Source organism: Haliotis cracherodii, unplaced genomic scaffold (genome assembly GCF_022045235.1).
Source record: "Haliotis cracherodii isolate W230 unplaced genomic scaffold, xgHalCrac1.p SCAF_15, whole genome shotgun sequence".
Lineage (NCBI taxonomy): Eukaryota > Metazoa > Mollusca > Gastropoda > Lepetellida > Haliotidae > Haliotis > Haliotis cracherodii.
Genome location: NW_027266270.1, coordinates 31,692,102 through 31,716,217, shown reverse-complemented (window position 1 = coordinate 31,716,217; position 24,116 = coordinate 31,692,102). Strand labels below are relative to the sequence as shown.

The window sequence follows — 24,116 nt, the reverse complement described above, 5'->3', positions numbered from 1 at the left end:
AGTCAGTGGGTCTATGCAAGAGCAAGTCTGTTTTCCATTTTCTTGTTTTCTCCGAAAATAGTTGTTATTGTAGTCTAAATGGTGATCCTGCAGCTGTGGTGATCAGTCCTAAGATGCCATTTGGTCTGCCATGGTGCCAAGTTGCCATGGTGATCGGTCAGTTAATCCTTACCTGTTCACTAGGTATCTTTAAGAAACTAGATATATATTTCCCTTTATATAATTACCATTAAATACATTCTTTGTCCAAGCTGTCATGATGTTTAATGATATTCCAGAGATGACGTGGTTTGTGTGGGTTCACACTTCGGACCTGCAGAACGCGGGGACGGACGCAAACGTGCACGTGACGATGTATGGAGAGAAAGGGAAGACGGATGACCACCTGCTGGAGAACAAGGGTGACACCTTCGAACAGGGCAAGATGGACCGCTTCAAACTGGACTTGACCGACATCGGCAAACCTTACAAGCTTCGAGTCTGGCACGACAACAAGGGAGCCTTCTCTGGATGGCATTTGAACAAGGTGGGGGAACTCTCCGTCTACAAGTGTGACATTCAGTCGGACACTGTATCTCGAGATCCATTATCCGTAATGTACCGACATCTACAGGTTACACACAACCAAATGTTTTCCCATAGACTTCTATAGTACGTTATATTTTTTTTAAAAATAACTAAGCATTCAACAGCTATTACCTGTACGTGTGTGCACAGTTTGGCCTTAGAGCAGCAATAAAAAAATAAAAAATGACTAGCTTAGTCAGCTCCTTTTCCGAGTACCGGAAGCTAAACACAACACCCCCAGTTTCGCACCAAATGTCACCTACTAGCTGTGGTCACATTCAGCATAAGTCATCATGTTGAAAAAGACAGTACTAAATATAGAAAAACATGGTCAGTTTTACTAACTGGATGGATGTACATTTGAAAGACATAAAAATCTTACAGAATATCCTCCAATCACAGCCTGCAGATATCTCTCGATCTGTACTGAAGGTTCCCTACGAAAACCGCACTGTCCAAACTGATGCTGATTTGGTGTAGTGGAACCTCGAACGTATTCTCTGTCCAATCAAATTACACCCATAAGAGATATTCCATTACTGAGATGTCTTTTCCCAAACAAAGCTTTGGTTGCAAATGGCTTGACAGTATTTATCATAATACTGAGTGATTAAGTATGGTTTTACGCCGCTTTTAGCAATATTCCAGCAATATCACGGCGGGGGACACCAGAAATGGGCTTCATACAATGTACCCATGTCAGGAATTGAACCCGGGTCTTCGGCGTGACAAGCGAACGTTTTAACCACAAGGCTACCCGACCAACCCTTATCATAATAGAATAGAGATATACAGAAAAGTCTCGTTAATCTGACACTCGTTTATCCGGCAATCGGCTTTATCCAACACAAATGATGGGAACCGATTTAATCAGTGCTATTTAGACCCATTAATCCGACAGTCTCGCACTCTGACTCCGACCCACCTAATTTGCAATGAAATTCTGAAATCACTCACTAATCAATCTCGTTAATCCGACACAGTGATCAGCATACTCCGTGGTCATCTGCTCGCGAGTACACAGCCCCGTGTTTTGATGCAAGAAGAGTTGGCCATTAGCTGCATATTTCAATGGCTGCAGAGATAAACTTGCTTAACAATAAACCATTAATTTTTTAAATACACAAAACAGGATAAATCACATGCCTAGATTACCTCAATCTCATTAAAATCGGATACAAGTTCTCACTACTGCTTAAGACATCCCATTACAGGTCATGTCAGAACGACCTTTCGCAAACTTTGACCGACCAATGAAATTACTGACAGGATGTCCAATTTTCGATCACGAGCGTTGATAGTACCTAATTTCGTTTATCCGATATACTCGTTAATCTGACATAATCATATGCAACCAACAATGTCGGATTAACGGGATGAGGTTTTATGCGTCCTGAGTTAGGTTTAATCCCACGAGCAGGAGGCAGAATGGTATAAAACCTACGAGGGACGCATAAATCCCCGTGTACCCTGAGTGATCCTGCTACAACAAATTTATTTTATCGACATGTTGTAACATGACATTGTAATGTGAAAGAGTTAGCACAAATTCAACATTGATAGAAAATAGCTGTCAAATTGAGCTGAAGTTAACTTGTGCTATGTCTTATGACTTCCATTGACTCAGGAAAAGCGTGCAGCTTTCAGCTTTGAAATGGGATATAAAGGATTTGTTCTGCCTCTCGGAAATACACGTGGCGCCTGTATTGGTCATGGTGGGGTATAAGAGATTTATGCCCCTGCTGAGAAATTTATTCCGCTCCAAGGCAGGTTACACAGTATGTTATCAAGATCACATGGACCAATCAGATCTTGTCATTCCGACATGGAGGTATGATACACTGGCTTACCAACGATGCCAGTATGTTTGCCCAGTAAAGTTTATCTCACCTCTCACCCCTGCCCTCAAACACTGCAGTAAAAAAAAATTCAAACTTTTTTTTACCTTGGTGACAGGTTGAGATGGAGAACATGACAACAAAGGACCGGTACATCTTCACGTGTGACAAGTGGCTGGCCACGGATGAGGACCAGGGAGAGACCGTACGGGAGATGCCTGCTGAGGGACCCCTCGTCAAGAAACCTATGTCCTGTAAGTCACACATGTAGAGTTGTGTCCCTTTGTTGTGTCACCTGTCTTCGGTTCAGATCACAGATTGTCTCCTTCATTGTGATCCTTGATTTGAAATAAACATTGTTTAAACCATCTGGACTGAAACACTATAATATCATCATACGTCTGAAATTTTGGAAATTTTGTCAGAACTGACACAGATGTGTTTGTTTCAAAGGAGTGAATGTCGCCTATGACTTGAGTCACTTAGAGCTTTCCTCCACATTAAACTGACCTTGGAACCTTGTTGAACCAGACCGTCTAAGGTTCCAAGCAATAACTATATTTTTATTCAATGATACTTCATTATTCTGGACCCTGTTAATCCAGAAACCCTTTCTTCTGGACATTTCTGGTTGGCAATGTTTACATCTGTACCATACTTTGTTAATCCTGAATTTTGTTTCCTTTGATGATTTCACTGGGAACTCTACCATGTGGATAAGCAAGGTTTCACTGTACAGAGTTTGTAATAATGAAGGTCTAGACTAATGAGGATTTTAGTAACTCAAGGTTATAACTGGGTTAAACCCAAGTCACTTACTCAATAGAATAGTCCAAACCAGAATGCAACAGATGCTCATACTATCAACCACTTGTTTAGCCTAAAATAAATTATTTACAGGCCATGACGTAAAAAGGGATTATTCTGTTCGTAAAAGGCGACTAACAGGATCGGGTGGTCAGGCTCGCTGACTTGGTTGATGCATGTCATCTTATTCCAATTGCATGGATCGATGCTCATGATGTCAATCACTGGTTTGTCTGGTCCAGACTCGATTATTTACAGACCGCTGTCATATAGCTGTAATATTGCTGAGTGTGGCGACTGCAGCACAAATCAACAAACAAACGATCATAAATGCCCACTGGTAGGACCAAGGTGGGGCCAACCAACTAGTGGGTGATAGTGTAGCAGGGCGTGGAGTCATCCTACAGATGACATCCTTACCTTGTCAGCTTGCTGACGGGGTTAACCTCTTTGGTCATGTGGACAAGGCATCCGACCTCGGATCAGAAGGTCCATGGTTCGAATCCCATCACGGGACTCGGAAATTTTATGGCTGCTACATTGGAGCCCAACGTGGGGCTGAGCACGTTCATATTAAATTTGAGCAAAATAAGCCTCAGTACCCTACTATGCGGCCCGGGACGTGCCTTCTGTTGACGGGGGAGTATGTAGCAGGGCGTGGAGTCATCCTACAGATGACATCCTTACCTTGTCAGCTTGCTGACGGGGTTAACCTCTTTGGTCATGTGGACAAGGCATCCGACCTCGGATCAGAAGGTCCGTGGTTCGAATCCCATCACGGGACTCGGAAATTTTATGGCTGCTACATTGGAGCCCAACGTGGGGCTGAGCACGTTCATATTAAATTTGAGCAAAATAAGCCTCAGTACCCTACTATGCGGCCCGGGACGTGCCTTCTGTTGACGGGGGAGTATGTAGCAGGGCGTGGAGTCATCCTACAGATGACATCCTTACCTTGTCAGCTTGCTGACGGGGTTAACCTCTTTGGTCATGTGGACAAGGCGTCCGACCTCGGATCAGAAGGTCCGTGGTTCGAATCCCATCACGGGACTCGGAAATTTTATGGCCGCTACAATAACATGAGCAACATTCATTATTATTGTGATGATTCCCATCTCATCATTTTCTCCACAGTGGTGAGCTATTCAGTGGAGGTCCACACGGGTAAGCGACAATACGCTGGCACCGATGCCAACGTTTACGTCAACATCTTCGGCGACTTCGGTGACACCGGCAAACGGAATCTAAGGAAGTCTAAGAACAACATCAATAAGTTCGAGAAAGACAAGGTATGGTTTCCATAGCAATGCTCTATTATTTGGATTTATCCAGAACAGTTGAACTGTTTATTGTGGGTTGCTCTCTGAGATTCGTTCGTATTTGACTTGTATCCTCATTGAGGGTATTTTGTTTGTGATTGGTTCAGATTGATATTCTGGAATCTGTGGACAGTTGTCATGGTTATGAATATAAACGTAATGTAATATTATATGGCTTAAATATCTTTCCTTAAATCTATGATGACACAAGTCACATTGCATAATCAAGACAATGCCATTCATGAATGGCTAGACATGCACTGTACCTTCCTGTCAATGAATGAGTACCAGATCCAGGGTGTTTATCAGAACAATGTGAAATATACCCCTGAATTCAGAGGATGCACCTAATCTCTGCAGTTGATTTGTTTAAGTTGTGTGTTTATTTGAGGAGCTCTTGTTTAACCTTCATTTTAATCTGTATTAATTTGATATCTATTTAAATCTACTGCTGAATTTCAGTTCCTTCTATATGACATGATATATTTTGTTATTACATATCTTTCATATCTATGGCAAATTTCTAAATATTCATGGTCTGTTTCTGTCCAAATTGAAATTTTCACATATTTGAAAATCTTTATGAGCATATTTGATTAAGGTAATTAAGCTGCATATTTCTCTCATATGTCATACATATTAGGCTTCTTTTAAAAATTGTATTTCTGCTTAAACAATACAATTATTTAAAATTTAATTTTAAATCAAAGATTTTGTTTGATTGACTTTTGCTATATTTAAACTAGGGCAGGACTATTTATTGAACAAGAAAAATATAAAAAAACCTTTTGATCTAAGAACAAAACGCTGCCTGCCCAAGATATTTTCAGAAAGTTAAATATATATATTTTGCCTGATAAGAAATTGCTTTATATTTTACTGAAAGAAATGACCAGTCTCTTCCACCCCATTTCTTAGCTTTCAATCTTTCAATGTTTAGGATTATATATTTATGTCATTCCTATATGTATTTATAATAAACATGTTTCTTTCTATATCCATGTATTTCTGCACTCAATGTTCTTTTCTATCTAGTTTTCCCCTGGCCAGGTAAGAGTAATCTCCCCTCCCCACCTTCCGTCATGTGACATCAATGTTGTCATGGTTGCAGTGAATAGTGTCTGTTGAACTCTCATACAAGAAATAATTAGATTCAAAGCAACTTTTATAAACATGTAGACTTTTCTGATTGAAATGCTCAAAAGCCAACTATGAATGCTTTAGCATAAGGAATTATTGTATTTAGATTATATTATGTAACAGGATGTTAAAAGATTTTGGCTTCTGTCACGCTATGTATGAATCAGAGTTTGTCATTACTTAACTGTCATTTATTGTTCATGACTAGTGGTCAGTGGCAATGCTATTGACAGAGCAGAGTTGCTGTCCCTTAAATTACCAAAGCAATTGAAACGACATGATTTTCTGCTGTCTGAATGTTGATGTCGCAGCTTCCAAACAGCATGTGTGTTCTACTGTGCTTTGTCTAGTTAGACATACATGGGAACACTTGCACAAAGCAGTCTTAGCACAAGGCTTTTTACCATTCACAAAATTGTCGGTACTTTCAATACTCGTCTCAAGCTTCCCTAGTCTGTCATACAGGCCCTGAAACAAATATGTCCAATACAGCCCTTGCAAGTCTATAATATTTGTCAAGTCTAAACAGCTGCAGTTTCAGAAAATGAAGACAATCATTCTATTATTTAGATAATTTGATACTGTTTTTTTTGGTTTAAAATATGTGCATTTCAGAGACTTGAAGTGAGTCTAAGTCTTCTCCTGAAGTCATTTATAGATGCAAAATAATACATGGCTAGACTGACATTTAGCCCCAGAAATAAAGTTATCTTATCTAAAAATTAATATATATCTGCAAAACATAGAAAATAAAATCCACATGGACCCCAGAACAATCCTTAATTCGGGCCTAGAGCTGCGGCAATACTTGCCAAATCATTCTAGACAAGAGGGAGACAGACTAGGCTATGTTAGGAGTGCTTATGGTTTTGCAATGCTTGCAGCAGTATTCCATCTATATCATGATGGGAGTCACCAGAAATGGGGTTCATATGAGGGGAATGTGATCAGTCAACGCCGTAAGCACAAGGCAATACCATATTCCCATATAGAAGGATGGTATGCTGTATGGCATGATATATAAAATAAAATTAAAAACTATTTTCAGTTAGTATGATTAAATGTTAGTGAGCATTATTTGTTTAATTTAATCGTTATTTAGTTGGGTCTGTTCCCTTTTATCGTGATCTTTAATATGGCAGGAGGCAACTTTTGTGTATCGTATTATATCAGGAACTATGAAGCTACATATTGTATTGGGATGTACTGTATCGTTACGGTCCTGACTAAGACTGTGATGACTTATGGTCCTTGCATGAAGAATACGGTGTGCAAGTGTCCCCAATCAGTTCTTTGACCAGTGAATGGTTGTTGGTGTTGTTGATGTTGATGTTATGATGTTGATGTTGATGTTGTTGTTGTTGTGTTGTGTCCCTTAGGGTCTTGCATCCATAGTTATCCTCATCATGTCTTCATTCTATTGTGATCAGTACCCGGACCCAGTTGCCTCCATAGCTTAGTACTCCAACTGGAATTCATTGAAAATGTTTGCATGTTTTATTTTCATTGACATTGACATCATGTACATTAGGCTGATTCAATCGTTTATATTCATTTTTTGGTTCAAATTGTGTATGATTGAAAGAAACTAAACATACAATTTCCACACTTAAAAAAAACCCAGAACATGATATTCACCTTTTATTTTATTTTTGTCCGTTTCATCACATTTCTGTTGACACAAATCACGCTCACTCATGGCCAGCATCACAACGTTTTCACACATCACACAACTCGCTTATAAGTATTGCTGACAACTATATTAGTGGTGATTATCAAGAGTATTTTTACTACTATTGCAATAATATTTAGTATATTCCCCAAATCCTAGATTAATCGCAATGAAAATGAAACATGAATTTTGTTTATTGAGTAAAGACACATGGCAACACAAAATCAAGTAATGAATTTACCTGAAATAGCAAAACAGCATGAAATTATTTAATATTGATTATTTTTTACTGTAATTGATATAACAGTTATAGTGAGCATGTGTGTAATACCCCATCCCAATACTTTTGACAAAATAACTTGTAACAGTATCACGAGGGGAACGTGGTTCTATGTCCCACGTTAGGTTTTATACCAGGAGCCAGAGGTGAGAAGTATAAAACCTAACCAGCGATGCATAAAACTACATGTACCTCTCTAGATACTGCCTAAACAAATTTATCTTGACAACATGTTTTATGCAGACATTGTAAAAGAATAAAACAAATTCAAAATTGATAGGAACACCTGTTAGATTGAGCTGAGGTTAACTTATGCTGTGTCAGGTGACTTTCATTGATTTGAAAAAAGCGTGCATCTTTTTGCTTTGAAGTGGGGTGTAAGGGATTTCTTCGGCCTCTCATAAATCCACATGCAGCCTTCCAGTCTTGTTCATGGTGGGGTATAGGGGATTTATTATCCTGCTGATAAATGTATTTCCCTCCAAGGCGGGATACATTGTATTTTATCAAGATCACATGGACCAATCAGATCTCATCATTCTGACATGGGACCCTCGAAGATCCGGGGTAGAATAGGTCTTCAGCAAGCCAAGCTTGCTGTAAAAGGCGACTATGCTTGTCATAAGAGGTGACTAACAGGATCGGGTGGTCAGGCTCCCTGACCTGGTTTGATGCATGTCATCGTATCCCAATTGCATGGATCGATGCTCGTGATATCAATCACTGGATTGTCTGGTCCAGACACGATTTTTTACAGACCGCCATCATATAGCTGGAATATTGCTGAGTTCATCGTTAAACAACAAACAAACAATCAAACATTCTGACATGGAGATATGATAAAGAGATAGATAGGCCCTATTTGCTCATACCACAACACTACATTAAACTAATTGTGTTGCATGTTATAACAGCATGGTAGAAAAGGATAAGACATTAGGGCATGATTTATACTGGTGTAGCTTAACAAATGCTTGTTTTGGGCACTATCTATTCAGTAATAATCCATGTCTTTTGGGACCTCCAAGGTAAACATGGACTAATAATTTAGTGATAAATGCATGATACATCTGTTCTGAATGCAATACAGATTGTATTTTAATTTTGGTGTTGTAAAGTTTGATGTCTTCTTGCATGTAAAATATTCATATCAAACAGTTGGTGAAATAAGGTGAAATGTAGTACCCTTTAGCCATGTTGGTTTGTATAAAGATACCTTTATTGGATAATTTCTTTTTTTTAATTTAAGGTTCTCATGGTTTGGTTTAGAGTGTCCTTATTTACAAGGATCATTTGTATAGACTTGTAGTATTTGGAGTTTCTCCTGTATTTCTGAGTTGTGTTTCACATTTTGGCTTGTCTGTTTTAGGTTGACACATTTGAAATCGAGGCTGTGACCTTGAAGAAGTTGAACAAGATCCGTGTGGGGCATGATGGGAAGGGCCCAGGAAGTGGCTGGTTCCTCGACAAGATTGTTGTCAAACAGATCGGCTCAACAAAATATGACACCACTTTTGAGTGCAATAGGTAAACACTGGATTTCAAGAATTGATCAAACATGTCCTCTATTCTTAACTTAGGGCAAAATAAACTGACTTGTTGTATTGGGTTTTTTTAATTACTTTCACCTATTTCCTGAAATCAAAATAACTACATATATGATGTAAGGTAATGATAATTATAGATAATTTGCCAATTACTGCCATTTGTTGTCATGGATACAATGGAGATACCGTGAAATAAAAATTACTTTTCAACCGTTTTGTAAATCAGTTTTCAATGGAAATTTGTGTGTAGATTTTAGGTTAAATGATACAAATAAAAGCGAAACTTGATATATTTTGTTTTACCCAGTATGAGAGATTAATTACTGTGTGCTGAAGCTAAGTTAAAGTGAAAAGTCTGTGAACATTGAAAATCAGCACTATATCTTTAATATAATTGCTATTGCATCAGTTGTAAGGATACTTCTATTAAAAGGCATAAAGAAATATAATTTCTTTTTGATATTAATTTATATTTTCACAAAAAAAGGTGCATTATGAGATGTTATATGGAAGGTATTGATGAAAATAGTTTAGACTGTGATTACCTCCCTTGTTTCAGGTGGTTGGCAGAGGATGAGGATGATGGTCACATTGAGCGGGACATCACAGCCAGCGGCTCACAAATGCTTGGCAGTAAGTACGCACTCACCAGTAGAGTTATCTCCCCTTCCAATTACTCCCAAACAGTTAGAGTGGTCTCCCCTTGCTATATTGCCAACGAGCTCTTTCCCAGCACGTGACACCTTCATCACACTCTCAGAAACATCGTTGCCACCATCTTGAAATTTGCCCTCTAACCCCAAATGTAGTCAAGTTTATATTTTGTTGATGTCTTTGGGAATGCCATCATAGTGAGCTTTGAAAAGCTTTATGACTGACCAGATTTCCCAGATGAATTTACCTTTTTGTTTGTTTAATGAGATTGGTTACAGACTCACTGAAAATCACCCATCTTCACCCTTACTTTCTCACTATACCAATAAGAAAGTAGTTGAAATGAAATAGAAATTGAAACTGACAAACAAAGAAAATAATTTAGCTGGGGTAAGAGTATTCAGCGTCATGGCAGTCATCACTTGTTTGTAAACATAATGGTCAGTCGGTTGCAAGTTCAACTCCACGCATGGTTGTGGCCACCTTTCACAGTGGGGAGCTGTGACTGGTTGCAGCGATAGTATGGTAGAGAGCTCCGCGAAAGGGCTGTTGCTGTGAGGAGCTTGATAATGCCCAAGGGACAATTTAAGGAGAGACTTGGGGTAAAATATTCAGAGATGTTGGAATTATTTTTTTTCTGTTAAATTTCATAAAATTAAAGTTGGTTGTTCAGTTGTTGACTGTAACAAGTTAATTACACAGATGCTAGTAAATATATTGTTAACTGGAGGAAAGTGATAAAAAAAAGTTGGAAACACCTTTTTCGAATATGTGGCGAACCAGATAAGTAGATACATTTAGTTCAGTCCCTTGATTTGCCACATCATAGGAATCACTATCTCGTTTATGCAGTGGAGAGGTGATGTTGTGGTATTTTCATTGATGAGTGAGTGAGTGAGTGAGTATGGTTCTTACACCACTTTTGGCAATATTCCAGCAGTATCATGTCAGGGGACACCAGAAATGGGCTTCACACATTGTACCCATTTGGGGCATTGAACCCTGGTCTTTGGCGTGATGAGCGAACGCTTTAACCATAAGGCTACCCCACCGCCCCTTTCATTGATGAACTATCTTGGGTATTTTGCATACTGTATTTAGTATTATGGTCTCTGGGATTCACCATAGTAAACCTATATAAAGCAACTTTTTATAAATATTTATTCAAATAATCCCAACTGTGCCTTTGGGCAAGACAAGTATGTTTATTTGTCTCATGGACAGCCCTGTCCTTTTTGTTGCATATTGTTTTAGAAATTCTGTGATTTTTAAACTATGTTTTTTTACTTTTTATGTAGTATTTTGTCAAAACTTGGCATACGGACACACACTATCTTTAAAGCAAGAAATTAACTAGGCTAGTTAATGAAATGTTTCTTTGTAGATATAGAATTAGATTCTGACATCTTGTGTATGCCTGAGACAAAATTGTATAAGTATTTTCGTATCTCCACAGCAACAAGGTATGTGATAGATGTGAAAACAGGCGACGTACGAGGCGCTGGCACTGACGCCAATGTCTTCCTGAAGATATTCGGCAGCAAAGGCGACACAGGCGACATGCAGCTGAAGTCATCCGAGTCAGCCACCAACAAGTTCGAGCGGAACAGAACAGACAAGTTCATTAAAGATGCTTCCGACATTGGAAAGGTATAAACAACAACAACAACAACAATAATAATAATAATAATAATAATCCCACAATAAAAATATATTATTAAATTTGATCGAAATATGTATTAGGAAGCATATAATATTATATGTTATAGTTTTAGTTTTCTTTATACCTCAAATTCAACAGATGCGATTCACTGAAAGCATGAATGTTTGGTAGGACCCATCTTCCTGAGGCATGGGCGTTATCTGCTATAAAAGTCCAGTTTCCACCCTTGCCAAACTAGGCTGGTATTCCGGAGTTACATTTTGGCTGGACTACCAAGCCTATGCATAGTCCAATCAAAATCACGTAACAAACTACGTGGATTTCAACCTGCAGATTTTGGTCGACTTCAGGATTTGCAAAGCATGTGTGCTGCCAATTGGGCGTTAACATATATTTTGCAAATCTTTTCATGTCATGTTTTTAATCGAGGTGCTCAAGTAATTGATGCACTTTGCATCCTAAGACCTGTATTATTACAATAAAGATCTTGATTATCGATCAGACCGGGCGCCGCCTCTTTGTTTGAAGCAAATGCAAGTCATATGAGTGATGGAATCTGATTGGTCAAGAGGAGGGACATAGAAGGGACATAACTCATAATAGCCACTGGTGGCGCTACAATCAAGCCTGGAAATTCCAGCCTAGGTCGGCAAGGTTGCAAACTGGACTTTTGTAGTTAATGCCCTTGCCTCAGGAAGATGGATAGGGCTGTGTATATGGTGTAGATCCAGTAAAGAAAGAGGGGAACACATGCATGATTTTCTTCACTTGTAAAATAAAAATTATATAAGTTTTGGTAGTGAAGCAGGTATATACATATATTTTATGGCCTTATAATTGTGATTGTTGTTTACAAAAAATTGTTGAGATATTTTTAGAAATTGTGAAGAAAGGGTAGTTTTATTATCAGGAACACGCTACTAAATGTAGTTACTGAAAAATCGACCTTCCCTAAAACTGAGGTCTAAATAGTTTTCCTCTAATTAATTTTTTCTAAGATCAAGAGTGTTCGAATCGGCCATGACGGAACGAAGCCTGGTGCTGGTTGGTTCCTGGACAACGTCTCCATCGACATCCCCTCCCGCGGCGAGCACTACTACTTTGCCGCTCACCGCTGGCTGGCGAAGGATGAGGAGGATGGTCAGCTGGAGATAGACATGGACCCTTCGTCCACGGAGCAGAGGGAGAAGAGTAAGTCATACTGGGTTCAAACACGTCCTCACAAGTCATTTTGCTGTGTTCAAGTTGGGGGCATGGGTTGCCCAGGTGTCTAAGGCGCCGCGATTTGCTGTGCAGAGTTGCATCCCATGGGCATGCCAATAACCTATGATTGTGGGTTCGAATCCTGGTTCACCCCGATTATGTTTCTAGGTTTGTCATTACCATACCTGTGCTCATGGATTTCACCGAAGTAGTGAACGTTTGAGACCTGCATCACTTTCCTCCCACATTAAGCTGACATACTGTGATATAACTGGGATACCTTTAAACATGGCGTTAAATCCAACTCACTCACTCACTCACTCACTCACTCACTCACTCACTCACTCACTCACTCACTCACTCACTCACTCGCAGTCGGGTAGCCTAGTGGTTAAAGCGTTCGCTCGTCATGCCAAAGACCCGGGTTCGATTCCCGACATGGGTACAATGTGTGAAGCCCATTACTGGTGTCCCCCGCCGTGATACTGCTAGAATATTGCTAAAAGTGGCGTAAAAGCATACTCACTCACTCACTCACTCACTCACTCACTCACTCACACTCACCTACATCACCAAAGGGAGGTCATGATCAAAATAGGGTCTAATCTAGAGGTTAGATTCAGTTGGTCATCTCCTTGTTCTTCAGCAATCCCTTATGAGGTAACCATCTGGACCAGCAACAAGCGAGGGGCAGGGACGGACGCCAACGTCTTCCTCCAGATGTACGGGGAGAAGGGTAAGAAGACGGAAGACATCCAGCTCCGTAACAAGACAGACAACTTCGAACAGGGTGAGATGGACAAGTTCAAAGTGGAGGCCGCAGACATTGGCCGACTCCAGAAGGTTCGGATTGGACATGATGGTGCTGGTCGATTTGCAGGATGGCACATGGAGAAGGTCAGTGTTAGGGCTCGAATCCTGGTTCAACCTGATTAAGGTTCTAGCTTTGTCAGCACAATACCTGAGATCGTGGGTTTCACCAAAGTGGTAAACGTCTTAGACCTGGGCCCACTTGGACAAAGCCATCTTAGGGCTAAGACTATCTTAGCCTATGTTAAAGTATGGGAGTTACGATCATCTTAGCGCGAAGGTCGCTTTGTGCAAGAGGGCCCTGCATCACTTTGGGCTTTCCACAGAAATGAAGCTGACATGCCATGATAAATACTGTTAAAAGGGGATTAAACCAAACTTACTCACTCACGTTGAAATTTGGATGCAATCTCTCCTTCCTCTAGATGCTGATTCAAAGGAAACCACTGTCTGGGACAAAGAAAAGACGAAGGCCGTCTGATCTAGAGAGGCGGAGGTCCGCCAGAGATGAGGAGGAGTCTGATTCCACCGGCTACAGCCCGCCATCCACGCCGAAGCGCCGCAAGAAGAGGGCGCACAGGTCGAGTCTGGAGCGAGTGGATGAGGCAGATGAAGACTTGTATGACGGTGATGAGACAGAAGATTACTGGTTCTTCGTAGATCGGTGGTTTGCCAAGGGGGAGGACGACAACCAGATTGTGAGGGAGCTGATCCCCACGGATGAGAGGGGGAACAGGCTGAAGGGGACTCTGAAAGGTTTGTGATTCTGATGGAGGCTTGCCTTGAACATACCAGTACATTAGAATATGGTCATAATGTTGACTCCACATAGAAATGTGTTTGTTCTATCCATAGTTCATTACTTGCTAAACCTTGTCCACCAGTTAGGATTCCCATACATGTATACTGCTGAAAAAAGGTTAAGGACCAACCAATTCATTTACAATCTATAGTTAAACTGTCATGACAGGTGAATAAGTTTTAGAGAAACATAAAACCTTGCAGGTGCAGGCCTATATAAAAGCACCTCACATTTCAGGAATTGCAAACAATTTTCCAAAAAGCTCAGTGAGGGAGGAGAGATCTCCATGAGTACCGGGATGAACATCTTGATGATTAATTCAGTGATCTAAGAGATAAGCAATCTCATTAAAATCAGACCTTAGTTCTCTCTACCTCTAAACAAAGATCTGACGACATTCCATTTGGTGTCATGTCAGAGTGACCTTTCATCCGACCAATCAGTGCGTCACTTACCAGATTATGAAAGTGACAGTCGGAATGTGATTTCTAATCATGCAATCTCGAAAACTTTAACATGGGGTATTCCGAACGATAGTTGCGGGTTTAACGACTAAATCCTTACAATCAAGACTATCTATTAGCCATTCCATAATATTTTTTTGTTCAGGTTTCAAATTTGTAATCGAGAATTTATCAAAATATTTTTCGAAGCGTAGTCGTCAATTTGAAATTTGTGCCGTAAAGTACGAGAAAGCTGCATTCTGATAGGTCATTCCATTAGTCGGTCAAAGTTTGCGCAATGTCGTGACGTGACCCATAATGGGATGTCCTCAGATCTTTGTTTAGCGGTAATGAGAACTAAGATCTGATTTTAATGAGATTGAGAGATAAGTGACATTCTTTTGTTTGACAGAGCTGGAGTACACGGTGAAGATCTTTACGGGTGACGTGTTTGGTGCTGGCACTGATGCCAATGTCTTTGTCAACCTCTACGGCGAGAACGGGGACTCGGGGGAAAGACACATGAAAGAATCAAGTAAAATTAACAAGTTTGAGAAAAATCAGGTACATTTAACTTTTTATTAGACTTTTTTCTGTATGTTTATTTTGATGAGGGATCGAAAAATCAGTTCAAATTTGAATATGAATACAAAATACATTCAACATCAACATATATTTATTTTCCTTGCAGCGAGAAATGATTGCCATCATTAGAGGTCTTATTTTGTTGTTACCAGCCTTGTTATATCGGCACTTGTTTGCTGTTGTCAGAGAATGGATTTGGTTAGGTTTTGTTTGTTATAAGGTGTTCTTATTAAAACAATACCCATGGACTTTGGGGCATTTTCAGGAGGATGTGTTCAAAGTGAAGGCCATTGACCTTGGTAAGCTGACAAAGTTGAAGATTCACCATGACAACAAGGGGGGCGGGGCTGCCTGGTTCTTGGACAGAGTGGAGGTGGAGGAGCCAATCAGCAGAAAGAGGTGGGAATACAGAGTTATGTCCCTTGTGGTTTTGAATACCAATCTAAAATATGTCTTACGATGTTACGAATTTGAAAATCTGAAATGCTGCTCTAGAAAAACTTGGATCTGGCTCTAGTCTGTCATATTTATTTATACTAAGATTTTGTTGCAATTTTGAAAAGGAGCTCAGTTTGAACTTGATGTATCAAACAGCCTTGAAATCAACAATCTGAAAACGAATGTCCAGTTATGTTTTCAGTACATCTCATTCTGTTGCAGCTATTTCTTCCCCTGTCAGCGATGGCTGGCGACCAATCAGGATGATGGACAGATAGCACGTGACCTGGTCCCTGTTGACCAATCACTGCGGAGGAAACTGTCACGCAAGGACTCAACAGCAATCAGAGATGAAATTGCACTAGAAACTAAAGGTGATTTCATATGAACAATTTATTACCCACTTGAGTTCAATATGATAGAAAGTAAAGCAGGCAGGATTATATCCATTTTGACCATGTTGTACTGTCGGTATATGTGAGAAACCTATTCGTAGTGCCACTTATTGTAATTCGGCTGGAATAATGCTAATGTAGAAGTTTCAAGTTAAAATATTGTGTACACTCATGTGCAAGAAGTTGCCTTGAAACATTATTCAAAATAGTACCGATGTTGTCGATAAAGTTTCTTTTATAAGCAAAAGTAAGCCATGTATTATTTGTTTACTTCAGCTGCCATGACGACATACCATGTGAAGGTGACGACAGGCAATGTATGGGGAGCGGGGACGGATGCCAACGTTTATGTCATCCTGTTCGGGGAGGAAGATATCACAGGTATAAAGTATTTATGATTAGATCGTAGATGTGTTCGTAACAGGTTCATCATATTTACCACTCAGAATCTTCGATTTACAGAGTTTTGGAAATCTGAAAGAAATGTGAAGTAAAATCTCATTCAGTTTACGTACCAAAATATTTTATCCATATGTTCATCTTTCTCTGGTGAAACAATTCATTTGTACCCCTACATTAGGCCTAGTTGTGAAATTGTTAGCTCTACCCGTGAAGATCCGGGGAGAATAGGTCTTCAGCAACCCATGCTTGCCGTAAAAGGCGACTATGCTTGTCATAACAGGCGACTAATGGGATCGGGTGATCAGGGCCGCTGACTTGGTTGATGGATGTCATCTCATCCAAATTGTGTGGATCAATGCTCATGATGTCAATCACTGGATTGTCTGGTCCAGACTTGATTATTTACAGACAGCTGTCATATAGCTGGAATATTGCTGAGTGTGGCTTAAACAACAAAGAAAGAAACAAACAATTGTTAGCTCATTATACTGAAGACTCTGGTGTGAGTCAGAAGCCTTGGTGTAATGTGTGGAGCCCATTCTCAGTGTTCATCAATGTGGTATTGTTGAAATCTTGTTGAAAGTGTTATGACTTTGTGTGCTCGGGTCTGACTTTTTCTATTACTTGGTTTTCATATTTTTGGAGAAATATGCTTTTTTTAATAGACTGTGGAAAAATAATTTAAACTACATTTCAGATTTTGATTCCGTTTATCGGAAATGTTATCTTAGTATATGACCTTAATTATGTGCTTTTTCGTCAGCCCAGTCTCTTCAGTAATGTATTGTCTTTCACAGCTTTGTTTTTTACTCATAACTTTGTATTTGCAAGAATTATAAAAAAAAATTCTTTTCAGAATAAAATTTCTCTGTTCTTTACTATTTGAAGGATCAACAGGTATGTAAACTGTTAAACTGAGTAAAAAGGGACTGCTTTGCTGACAAAGAATTAAAAAGTAAATTTGTTGCTTTCACCAAAAATGTTATTTTGACTATTTTCTACTTGCAGGCAAGATGTTCCTGAAATCATCTCTCACCAGCAAGAACAAGTTTGAGAAGGGCAAGATGGATGAGTTTATCCTGGAGTGTGTAAAGATAGGAGAGCTAAAGAAAATCAAGTAAGCAATTCCTCAACCTTCAACTGGAATATATTGTTCACTTCAGAATCACCTTACGTGATTTGGGGACATTGCTCTAGATTGTGGGTGATAGTCTAGTGGGTTAAGTGTTTGGTTGTCAAGCAGGAGTTCTGGGTTCAACTCCCTACATGGGTACAATGTTAAGACTATTATTGTCCCTGCCGTGATATGGCTGTGATGATGCTACGTGATGAACGTGTGTTATAATGCCAGGAATCTTATGATGTTATCAGATGTCTTGCTTCTTCTCAGAATTGGGCATGACAATGCTGGTGGCGGAGCAGCATGGCATCTGGACAACGTCGTCATTGACTGCCCCTCCCTCGGCCGCATGTGGACATTCCCCTGCAATCGCTGGCTAGGAGAGAAGGAGGACGATGGCGCCATCGAGCGAGAGCTGTTTCCCCAGGAGCTTGCTACACAAGAATATGTGCCATGTGAGTCATAATGATGCCCTCTGTCCAGAGAGAAGAAATTAAAAACAACTTTCACTATTCAAAATATCCCATTCTGAGGATAGCTGGTTTTCAGATCCAGATATTTTCAGATCAGTTGTAGTTGCCCAAATGGCTGAATAAAGATTAAACTGCTTCACTAAGCTTATTATCAAAGTGCTTGACATTATTTGTTTAACGATGTGGCCCAAATGAAAGGATTCCATTTGACATCTAAGATTTAATCAGAGTCAATTGATGAAGAAACATTTTTGTAGCATTTTTGTGATAAGTGTCAATGGCGTTACCAATATTCCATATGCTGATTGAAAGACTTAAGGAAACACCGAAAGAAATCATGTAAACATGTGCTTACAAAGTGTGTCTTACAGTCTCTGAACCATTTTATGTTCCTTCCACCGACCCCTACTGCTATAGCCCCGAATGAATCAAGTCTAGATTTTCTACAGGTTCAGGAATCTTACTGGGGCTCCTTTCACTTTAAATGTATTCGTTGTCTCTGTGAAATGATGTATTTTCAGAGACTTAGGGTCAGTCTAGCGTTTACATAGCATACCGAGTCATGTAATGAAGGGACACGGACATTTTTGGTTAAACCATGTAAATTTTAAAAAAATATAAAAATGTCTTCAGGATCAGAACTCCTCTTTCTCTGTTGTAGGCATTCCCTATGAGATCACAACATACACGAGCGATCGCTCCGGGGCAGGGACGGACGCAGATGTGTTCGTTGTCCTGTACGGCAAGGAGACATGCACGCAGCAGAAGCCATTGTGTAACACTAAGCGGGAGAGGAAGGAGAAATTCAACAAGGGGTCGGCGGACAAGTTTGTCATCGAGGTAACCTAGCCCTTTGTCTGTTACAAAGTGACCATTACATTACATTTTCTGGGGCCTTGTCAGTTACAAAGTGACCAATTCATTTTCTGGGGGCCTGTGTATTTTGGTTGGGACTATTTATATTTTACCCAAAACATGTTATTTTTACAGAGCCTTCATGTCTGGTGAACTCTTTGTTTTCTTTTGTCACAACTGAGGACATTTATCCCCGATCATTTTCATGAACAAATGATTATTTATATCCCTGTGTTATTGGTTTTCGGTAGTTTTTTCTGTAATCACAAGAACAACTGTAAACATCTCACTCAGTTATAAAAGACGACTTTATCTTAAAAACAGGCCATTGTCTGCATGAATATTTACATTGTTTATGTGATGCCACACCTGTTGCTATAACGCGAGTAATCGCGAGAAACATGACCGTCTGAAAACAGGATGGCCGAAAACCTATGATCCAACAATAAAAATAATCCAAGTCACCTCTAGAAGATCAAAGGGGTTGTCAGTTACTACAATATGTACTGACCTTGCCTGACTTCCTTCTCAATGACCTGCTTGACTGTCATGTGTCCACCCTGTGTTGACAGTTGGAAGACGTGGGGCAGACCATTGACAAGATCCGTATTGGCCATGACGGTTCTGGGTTCGGAGCTGCCTGGCATTTGAACAAGGTGGAGGTCCGCAAACTGCACACTACAGGAAAGGTGAGGGTCCACTCTATTTTTGTGACTTTGATATGAGGATTAGTTGGCAACAATGGCTGCCTTGTGTAGTCTGCATTTGTTTAAATGCTGCAGTAAAATCAGAAAAAGGCACACTTTTTCAATTATATCAGATAACACCATAAGATTATCAGATTGGATAATAGAGTTGTAGGACAGAGCTAAATGCAATCAGTATTGAGGGTTAGACTGTCTTATATGCAAATAATTAAACTATTCTTTAATGTGTTCCCATACAGATTAAAGCATATCGTTAATGTTTGATATTATATCACATAATGTATCAGTGCATGGGTTCAACCTTAGTCAACAAATTGTTTATTATAAACATCAACTGTGAAATGAAGTTGCTTTGCCTTGTTTATTTCTGCTGCTTATCCCTGGATTCCAGAACAAGCCTCAGGTATTTAATTACAATCCCTTGAACATAATATTATTAGCACCTGGTGGAGATATCACATTTTATCACATTTTCTCTCACTAAACTGAGCTATCAATAAATAAATCGCTGTACTCCATCACAGCGTTGTTTGACACAAGAGTGATATCTTTTTAGGAATATCCTTTAACAATTTAACTTCAGCAAGTCACTGCAGTTTGTTATGCAGAGTTGTGCCCCTTGGCTCTGCAAGGATACTCTGGTTGTGGGTTCTGATCCTTGTTTAACCTGGATTATAATGCTTCGTGGTATCACACTAGATCATGGTGGTGGGTTTAACAACAGTGGTAAACTGAGCCTGGAAAATGATAGAATGTTTACTGTTGCATAAATGTTAAAAAATATGCGCAAGTAATATTCTTCACCATTAACTCAGCAATACAGCATGTTATGTCTGCTTTGATATGAAAAGTAAAAGTTCGGTATTCATAGGTAGAAATACTAGAACAAAACAGGGTCACTGCCTGTCAGTAAGGTCAGAGGTCAGAGGTGAGGTAGACCTGTGAAAATCCGGGGTAGAATAGGTCTTCAGCAACCCAAGCTTGCCGTAAAAGGCCACTATGCTTGTCGTAAAAGGCGACTTATGGGATCGGGTGGTCAGGCTCGCTGACTTGGTTGATGCATGTCATTGATCCCAATTGCGTGGATCAATGCTTATGATATTAATCACTGGATTGTCTGGTCCAGACTATATTTTTTACAGACCGCTGTCATATAGCTGGAATATTGCTGAGTGTGGCGTTAAACAACAAACAAACCAACCACATGGGTTCAATGTGAAGCTGGAATATTGCTAAAAGTGGCATAAAACCCAACTCACTCACTGAAATAAACCATTTGTTTATGCCTTCATTCAAATTTGCTGAATCTGTAGAACAATTACTGCTAAAAAAACATAAATTCTATTCTGTTAGGTCCACAGAATAACTTTCTGTTCTGTCAATTGCAAAAATAGATCATGGAATGAGAAGATTGGTACAAACTGTTTTGAGTGGAGGTATTCATGTATCATTCCAGGGGTCCATCACATATGAGTTTCCGTGTGATCGGTGGTTGGCTCGTAACGAGGACGACGGCGCCATTGTGCGAGAACTGTTGCCGAAGAAGGCCACGAAGGAGGTCATAGGGAGGGATGGTGAAGTCAAGGTGGTCGACCATAAACTACGGGACAAACTACAAGGTATGTTTACTTGTTGTTTAATGTCGCACTCGGCAATATTCCAGCTATATCGTGGCGGCCTGGAAATAGCGAGTCTGGACCAGACAAACCAGTGATTGAAATTGTCAGCAACAATCCACCCTGCGGGGTACGATGACACACTATCAACCAAGTCACCGAGCCTGATAATTCACCTGGTAATTCACCTAATAATTCACCTGATAATTCACCTGATAATTTGCCTGATAATTCACCTGGTAATTCACCTGGTAATTCACCTGGTAATTCACCTGGTAATTCACCTGGTAATTCACCTGGTAATTCACCTGATAATTCACCTGATAATTCACCTGGTAATTCACCTGATAATTCAACTGGTAATTCACCTGGTAATTCACCTGATAATTCACCTGGTAATTTACATGATAATTCACCTAATAATTCACCTGGTAATTCACATGATAATTCACATGATAATTCACATGATAATTCACATGTTAGGCTAAAAAAAATTATAGTCTTGGTTCTCAGGCACTGCCCGCATCACCATTATGTCCACCGCATGTTTCGTTTTTATTTCCATTTTAAAAAAACCCAACAAATTCTAACTCTTAAATACAATGCAATCCAATATAGCATGCAGTTACTTCCCTTTACATGCACACTGCTTTACTGCATGACTTGTGTTATGGTCATGGTGGCAATAGGAGTTTGTATGCTTGTTTATTTAGGGAGGCCCTTTTCCAGGTTGATGGTACACAACAGTTTATTTGGTTACATACTAGTTTGTACACCCCACCCCTACCCCCCAAAAAACAAAACAAAACACCCAGCCTGCCTGAACTATATTTTCCAAAGTCATTGCCAGAGAACCATTTTTTAATTTTTTTAATCCTTATCTGTAAATTGTCATGCCTTCAAGTTGTATGTTAACTTGTGAAAACAGAATGCACACTCTTGATGAATATATTGATGTTATGTGAAATTGTCTGTTTGTCCTATTCTGGGTTCAAATAGACTTCCTGTGTGTGTACTCTAGTATTTTACCTGTGTGGTTTCAGCCAAGAAGTACATCGTGAACGTCTACACAGGAGGTGAGAAAGGGGGAGGGACAGATGCTAATGTATTCCTGACGATCTTCGGAGAGCGGGGGGACACAGGGGAGAGGAAGCTCCACACCTCAGAGACACACCGAGACAAGTTTGAGAAAAATCAGGTAAGGGAAGGCAATTAATGGAGAAAAGTTACATGAATTTTTTTTGAAAATTAAAAAGATTTCTTTACCCAGCTTAGAGATTATTTGTTTGTTTAGATCTGATTGTATTAAGATTAGTTTATTTGTGATTCTGGGCACCCAAGGCCATAGTTAACTTTTTTTGACAGGGAGGGGGGCAAATATTGGTACAAGTATCACTTGTCCCCAACTTGTATTTTCATGATTCAAATAAAACTGTTTTCTGTAAATAAATCCCCGGCTGGCTACGGCACTGGCGCCATTACTGTTATTTGCTGTGTCACACTTAAATGGACACAAGAAGCCAGAGTTCCAAGTTGCCATATCTCTTTGTACAGAGTTGTGTCCCTTATCTACCAGGATCCACTGATTGTGGATTTAAATTACTCTGAATACAATCCTTGGTGTAATCCTTTCCTTCAACACTAAATATACGACCTCCCTTTGAGACTGTCATAGTTCTTATGGGGAATTAAAGGAACAGTACTTCAATGGTTCTGTGTTTTAATATCCTGTATTAACAAGGCTCACATCTCACCCACTTGTGGATATGATTGTTCTGCCAATGTGTTTATCTGCATTGCCCAGCTACATCTTAGAGAAGCAACTCACTTCCCCACAAGAAATAGCGTCGCCCAGTTTACGACATCATCCAGTTGCGAGCATATGTTTGAAACTTCCAAAAATGACAGCGTGATAGAACAATGTGTTATCATGAAATAAACCATACCTTGTTGTTCATTGTACTCTGTGATTTATCGCGTAACTATTTTATATATGTTAAAGCTATCCTGGGAGTAGTACTGTAGAGTAGTAATGTTATTGCTTTCTGTTTTGCAACAATGTTTTCATTTCATACATAGTTATAGTTGTGTTCATATTGTGCCGGTTCATATTATCCAGGGTTCATATTGTCCCAGGTTCTAATTATCCCAGGTTTATATTGTCCAAGGTTCCTATTGTCCAAGGTTCATGCTGTGCAAGGTTCATACTGTGCAAGGTTCCTATTGTCCAAGGAACATATTGTCCAGGGTTTATATTGTCCAAGGTTCATATTGTCCAAGGTTCATATTACCCAGGGTTCATACTGTTCAAGGTCCATATTATCCTAGGTTCTTATTATCCAGGGTTTGTATTGCCCCAGGTTCTAATCATCCAAGGTTTATCTCATCATGAGTTCATTATATTCTATGTTGCTTTTCCACACGTTTAGAAATCAGACTCAAGCTCTGTTTGTCCCTTGTCCCCCTTGCTGTGACACACCAAATACACCAGATCCCCTCTCACTCACTCACTCACTCACTCACTCACTCACTCACTCTGTTCCTGGTTTCCAGCATGACAAGTTCAATATAGAGGCGGGAGACCTGGGAAAACTGCACAAGATCTACATCCGCCATGACAACTCCATGTTGAGCCCTGCGTGGTACCTTGACCGCGTCGAGATCCAGGACACCATAGACAACCAGAACTACATCTTCCACTGCGAGCGATGGCTGGCCAAGAACAAGGGAGACGGCAAGATAGAGAGGCACCTCTATGTCAAGGTGTGGTCACATAGCAA

General features: G+C 39.8%; 1 protein-coding gene across 1 annotated transcript in view; it reads left to right on the top strand.

Moving 5' to 3' along the window:
• LOC139462519 (lipoxygenase homology domain-containing protein 1-like) overlaps positions 1-24,116 on the top strand; it is a 120,394-nt gene that overhangs the window by 74,740 nt on the left and 21,538 nt on the right. The window contains exons 14-34 of the mRNA XM_071244293.1: positions 279-526; positions 2,524-2,659; positions 4,347-4,501; positions 5,567-5,581; positions 8,993-9,150; positions 9,730-9,803; positions 11,281-11,474; positions 12,486-12,678; positions 13,337-13,587; positions 13,926-14,256; positions 15,158-15,309; positions 15,596-15,729; positions 15,991-16,142; positions 16,440-16,544; positions 17,574-17,682; positions 17,956-18,140; positions 18,820-18,998; positions 19,586-19,702; positions 21,177-21,339; positions 22,380-22,534; positions 23,890-24,099. Of these exons, the coding sequence (XP_071100394.1) occupies positions 279-526; positions 2,524-2,659; positions 4,347-4,501; positions 5,567-5,581; positions 8,993-9,150; positions 9,730-9,803; positions 11,281-11,474; positions 12,486-12,678; positions 13,337-13,587; positions 13,926-14,256; positions 15,158-15,309; positions 15,596-15,729; positions 15,991-16,142; positions 16,440-16,544; positions 17,574-17,682; positions 17,956-18,140; positions 18,820-18,998; positions 19,586-19,702; positions 21,177-21,339; positions 22,380-22,534; positions 23,890-24,099 (3,416 nt within the window). The remainder of the gene's footprint in view (positions 1-278; positions 527-2,523; positions 2,660-4,346; positions 4,502-5,566; positions 5,582-8,992; positions 9,151-9,729; positions 9,804-11,280; positions 11,475-12,485; positions 12,679-13,336; positions 13,588-13,925; positions 14,257-15,157; positions 15,310-15,595; positions 15,730-15,990; positions 16,143-16,439; positions 16,545-17,573; positions 17,683-17,955; positions 18,141-18,819; positions 18,999-19,585; positions 19,703-21,176; positions 21,340-22,379; positions 22,535-23,889; positions 24,100-24,116) is intronic.